The sequence below is a fragment of the Manihot esculenta genome, chromosome 1 (genome assembly GCF_001659605.2).
Source record: "Manihot esculenta cultivar AM560-2 chromosome 1, M.esculenta_v8, whole genome shotgun sequence".
Lineage (NCBI taxonomy): Eukaryota > Viridiplantae > Streptophyta > Magnoliopsida > Malpighiales > Euphorbiaceae > Manihot > Manihot esculenta.
Genome location: NC_035161.2, coordinates 14,512,910 through 14,518,462, shown reverse-complemented (window position 1 = coordinate 14,518,462; position 5,553 = coordinate 14,512,910). Strand labels below are relative to the sequence as shown.

At 45.3% G+C, this 5,553-nt stretch overlaps 2 protein-coding genes across 2 annotated transcripts; both read right to left on the bottom strand.

Annotated features, from left to right (window-relative positions):
• Positions 1-1,611: 1,611 nt before the first annotated feature.
• On the bottom strand, positions 1,612-2,004 carry LOC122723347. Its single transcript, XM_043955384.1, has one exon. It carries the CDS (start codon positions 2,002-2,004, stop codon positions 1,612-1,614), a length of 393 nt encoding a protein of 130 aa, XP_043811319.1.
• A 14-nt stretch (positions 2,005-2,018) lies between these two features.
• Positions 2,019-3,049, bottom strand: LOC122723339. Its single transcript, XM_043955349.1, has 2 exons — positions 2,423-3,049; positions 2,019-2,345 (listed from the first exon to the last, which is right to left on the bottom strand). Exons 1-2 carry the CDS (start codon positions 3,047-3,049, stop codon positions 2,019-2,021), a joined length of 954 nt encoding a protein of 317 aa, XP_043811284.1.
• Between the last annotated feature and the right edge of the window lie 2,504 nt (positions 3,050-5,553).

Below are 5,553 nucleotides of genomic sequence, written 5' to 3'. Positions count from 1 at the left end.
CAAAATACAGAGAAACAGGGACAATCATAAGAGGCACCGACCTCGAGAATTGACCGCTGGCACTAAACTAGCTCAACTAGCCTAGAGAGAGGTCTAAACAGCAAAGAGGCCGGATAACACTCAGGAGTACAAGAAGCATCACAGGCTATAGGCATAAAAGCCTAAGCAAAGAGCAAAGAACCGAGCTCCCAGCTCGGATAGACTCGCAACATGAAACACTCAGGTAGAATGAAGCTAAGTATAGAGGAAATAACAGAGAACCGAGCTCCCTTTATGAAAAGGCCCATAAATGCAGGAACACATAGGAGGATAAACGAAGGCAAAGGACTGTGCTCACAACTCGAGTCAGTTTGCCATGAACAAACATTTAGCAAAAATAACCCAAGAAGAAGGAAAACGACAAAGGCCAAACTCCCCATCCCAGTGGAGCACGCAGATTAAGTTGCACCGACTGACAAAGTATCACCTTGAGGAGGACCAGACATCCGAGCTCACAACCAGAAAGCGAAGTAAAATGGCCTAAAAAGAAGTCGTGCAAGTACAAATGAAGTCTAGGGATTTACTCCCTCACTATTCATGTAATAAATACTGAGGAAGTAAAGGGGCAATCCGAGGAAAATCTAATGGCACGAAGCAGAATCTAATGGCACGAAGCAGATAAAACCTCAGCTCCGGTCCCTGTCAAGACAGAACTAAAGGCAGAAAGACGAGCCCTGCTCATCATCGCGACAGGTACATGATTTGACTTATTATTACTCAGCAAAGGTTGTGCGCCCGAGCTCACATTAATAAAGTAACGAGGATAAAAACTCGTAAGTTGAAAGCCTTGATCACTGTTAAAAACAGAGCTCACGAGTGCAGCTAGCCCAGCTCGGAAAAAGCTTACGGACAAAAATGCCTTAGTGAAACAAATAAATCTATAGGTCAAAAGTTCACAGCGGATTCCTTAGGAAAATTCCGAAACACATAGTTTAAGTGATTCATTCTTGATAAACAGAGATAAGTTCAAGTATGAAGGAAAAACAAGAAGCAGCCCAAATAAGTGAAAGTAAAATTTCATTAAAAGAAAAAAATATGTTACAGCCTATTCTAAATCACCTACTCCGATGAAGGCAAGATTGTCCTTAAAGGACTTACATGTTTAGGCATATTATCATCCACATTTACATCATTATCATTCACACTATTTATATTACTATCTACGGGAGGACTGTCATCCTCTTGCCCAGAGCCCCTCGTACCAACAAAAGGTACAATCTCCTGCCCTCGAGGCTCAGCGTCTTCATCCCCTTGCTTGGGTTCTGCCTCAGAGGACCCAGCTACAGTGCGAGAGGTTCCTTTGGGTAAGGGCAGATCATCCTCACCATATAACACATCCTCACCATCGGAGTCCACCTCAGCAGCTCGGAGCTTTGCTAGAGGGGTAGAAAGAGCAAGTCTGGAATCTCTCAAACCCCTATTGAAATCGGACACGTACATGCGAAAGCCTTTGTGCCAAATAGTGACCTTCATCTCATCAGAGGCTTTATACTCCGCAAGTCGTGACTAGCAGGCCTCAGCTATATTTGCTTTCAGTTCGGGAGAATCCTTGTAAGTTTGAAGATGAGCTTCTCATGCTTGTTCAATCTTCTCCTTTAGCTCAGCTGATTCCTTATACTCCATCAAACGCCTCTCGCACTCCAGCTGGATCCTATCCTCAACATGTTTGGCCTCCTCGAGCAGGGCTAAGCATTTATGCTCCAAAGTCCTGACTTCTTGACTAAGCTTTTGATTATGAAGTTTGGACTCCTCTGCCGATGAAGCCAGGTCTCTGATACGCTCAGAACTCCTGCTCAGCTCCTGCTCGAGAACCTCAACCCGAGCTAGGGCTCCTTCCTTTTGAACCTTCACCTTATCAAGGTGAGCTTGAGCTCCTTCAAAATCAGCCTTCAGGGCCTCGTATTGACGCTGGACCTCATCCTTCTGACTCACAGCCTCGTCCTTTTCACGAAGGGTCTCCACCATGGAGGACAGCTGCTTCAAAACTTCTTCACATCGGACCTCCGCTGAGCTGCCCTCTCATCAGACTCCTTGAGAACCCTGCGGGTATGAGACAACTCTGATTCCAGGGACTTGGTGTGCTCCTGTGCCTCAGCTGCCCTCCCGTCAGCTCTTTCGAGGGCCTCCAATGTAGAATGCAGCTCCACCTGGAGGGACTGGGTATGAACTCGAGCTGCTGCGAGGTTGCCCTTGGCATCACTAGTTGCAGATAAATTCTCCTCCAGACGCGCCTCCTCAATCCGACGGTCCATAGATTCCCGGAGAGAGTGGTCGCGAGCATCCACCTCCATAAAGAGGCCCGTCACCTAATACAAAGGAAAAACTGTTAAAACAAAGAAACAAAGAAAACCAGAATGAAAACAAAGGAGGTAGCTTAGCTTACCATCAGAAGCATCTCCCTGATTGTGTCTCCGAGCTCCCCACGAGGTCGAGAACGGAACGCTGCTTGCTCCCTAGTAGAGCTAGCTAAGAGACCAGTGAGAGCAAGCAAGCGTGGATCCGAAGCCTCCATGACGCCATCAAACATCTGCTCCTTGACAATCTCAGCAACCACGCTCGCCGGAGACTGATGAGTGATATCCTCCGCGTTCAGAATATCGTTGTCAGGAGCAGATAGCAGTGGTATCACAGGGACATCTTTCTTCTTTTCAGGAGGAGGGAGAGCCGGAGTTGATGCTTTAGAACCTTCTTTCTTCTCTCCAATAGGAGGGAGAGCTGGAGCTGATCCCTTGGAAGCCCTGGACTTCTTCCGAGCTGGAGCTGGGGCAGGCATTTCAAGGGAGGCAGGACGTTTGTCCCCTACCTTCTCTGTGACACCTCCGTCCTTGGCAGGGTCAGATCCCACCTCTTCAGGGGCAAGAGCATCATTGGTGGGGGCCTCCGAGACATCCTCGTCCATGAGAATAACCTCCGCTCTTTTCCCTGGAGCTCCCTCTTCTGTAATGGAGACCTCGAGCCTCCCCCCGGGGACCTCCTCTTCAACAGTAGTGGAGACCCCAAAAGCGCCCATAGTAGGAAGGACAAGGTCCGACCTCACCGATCCAACACCCTCAGCCTCTTCAGAGATAATCCTGGGACCCTCTTCCGTCCCCTCGTTAGAAGTACCTTGAGGCCGGGGCTTGTATAGACTGATGAGCCGAGCTCGACCTCCCGTGGCTGGAAGGCCGGGACGACCTGCTGCGTCGAGAGCTGGGCTTAGAAGCCCGAGAAGAGACCGGAGGAGGAGGAGGAGGTTGAATAGCCGACTTGGAGGAAATAGTTTCTGCCACTTTTTGAGTAGCCTCTCCCACGGATCGCCCCGCCAACAGGACGTCTAAAGCCGTGTCCATACTCTCTCGGGACAATATGAGGTTCTTAGGAGGCTTGATTTGGTCCATCTTGGAGTCAGAAGCTGCAAAAAATATAAAATCATAACAGGTTAGCATAACCCCAGTAGAAATCACAAAGAAAAGGCAAAACGGTTGGGCAAGGTACAATACCCGCATCTTGGATATCCCTAAGATTACAGGCAAACATACACTTCTCGACGTCGTACTTCTTGTCAATAGAAGTCAATCGAAGGTACCCGACCTGTTCGGTAAGGCTCAGCAGGGGCAGGTCGTTGCAACCCAGAGAGACATCCTCCCAGTCGAGCTCCACCCCCCACGACGAACCGAAGTCTATTTTCAGCTCCGCGACTACAAAACCCTCTACCCAGCCCTTTATGGAATCCTTATAACCCGTGAGGATGGATAAACCCCCACGAGGGGAAAAGTAATAAAAATAGTTACTTGCTCTGACTAGACGAAAAAAGGTCACGAATGGATGAGCCGTGGGCGTAAATCCCTAGCTCAGGCAAATGGATTCAAAGCAACACATGAACAAGATAGAATTGGGGATAGCATTCGAGGAGTTATCCTGAAATATTGGAAAACCTCGATAAAGAAGGAGGTAAACGGAAAAGTTAGACCAAAGTCCCATTGTTTAACAAAAAAAACTATGCTACGATCCTTCTGAGGATCTACCAAACCGGGAGGAGGAGGATCTGGAAGAACAATCCTCTCGTTCCGGAGAGGAGCTCGGATACAGTAAAGGGGAGTGTCCAAATAGCTCCGAGAAAAGAAGTTAGTTATAGTAGAGGGAGTGATACTGGATTTGAGGTTAAAAACTTCAGGAAGCTTAGAAATTTCCATGGAGATAGAAGAGGTGTACCTGAAAAGCAGGTAGAGCAGAGGAGCAGAGGAAATCGAAGAAGAGCAGAGAACAGGAGAAGGCAAGCGTTCCGAGAAGACAGAGAAAATTCAAAATGCAAAACAGTGATGAGACGAAGAGTGGCTCTGAACAGTTTTGTCCTGGGGCGGCGCGATCATTATTACACTTGAAGTTTACCCCCTCATCAGTCGGGCAATAACTGACGAGAAGGTAAAGGGGCAATTGATGACCGTTGGATTTCTCCACCCCGGTCAGGGGCCAAGCCCTCAATCACGGCCCATCGCTCGGAGGCCCACACGACCCCAGTACAAACAGGTCCAGCTCGTTCGAATCTTGATACAGGGTCCATATGGATTTCTCAACCAGGCCGACCCAGTCCTCACTGCCTCTCAGGCCGGCCCAGCCCTCACGGCTTCTCAGGATGATCCTCCTTGGGCTCAGTCTTATTCCTATCTCTCGGCCCAACCCGGAATCGGGAAGAAGGCCCCACCTTCAGCCTTGTAGATCCATCCACACATGCACGGAGGGAATCAGGGGCCGTTACGCATGAGACAGGTACCGGATATTCTCGTACGATCGTATCAATATGGCAGAGACAGGTGGTCCAATGATAACCAGGCCGTTGCACGTCACTGGCAGACGAGGAAAAGAGATAAAAGGAGAATGATCCTCCCTAAACTCTAAGTTTTCAATATTCAAAAACCTCTGTAAAACCCTATTATTTCTGGATCTCAGATCATCAACTATTAATAAAATTTAAGGTGAAAAATCAATGAAAAAATAAAACTCTTAACTAAAATATATATCACATGCTTTCTATAGAAATAAAACCATTCCCTCCGCCCATTTATTGGCATTTTAATTCATAACATTGATATTTTATTTTGATGAGATTTTGTAAAATGTTAGATTATCACATGCTTATTGGCATATTTTTTATTTGCTCCAATTGATATTTTGGTGTTTGTATTCAATTTTTTTTCAACCTGTACAAAAAAGTTTCTAATTCTCAATTTTTATTTGATTTTAACCTAAAATTTCTTTTAATAACAATAAATTTATTACTAATGCATATTGAATTATTATTAATAAAATTGAGCGGCAATTATCCCGTTAATAATTATGTTAAATAATAAAAATTTATCCAAAATCTTACATTTATAAATAAATTTAATTATTAATATTATTATAATTAATATTAAATAAAAGTTAAAATTATTTTATTAATAATTTTAATTATATCAAAACCTCTATTATAATTTATAATTTAAAATTTAAATAAATTTACCATTTTAAATCAAATAAGTAATACTAATTAATTTA

What these genes read in the sequence shown, in the direction of transcription:
- LOC122723347 (XM_043955384.1), bottom strand. Translation starts at nt 2,004, where the DNA reads ATGGTGGAGACCCTTCGTGAAAAGGACGAGGCTGTGAGTCAGAAGGAT.
- LOC122723339 (XM_043955349.1), bottom strand. Translation starts at nt 3,049, where the DNA reads ATGGGCGCTTTTGGGGTCTCCACTACTGTTGAAGAGGAGGTCCCCGGG. An exon ending in TCAGGGAGATGCTTCTGATG is followed by an intron (nt 2,346 to 2,422) that starts GTAAGCTAAGCT and finishes CCTTTGTATTAG; the next exon opens with GTGACGGGCCTCTTTATGGA.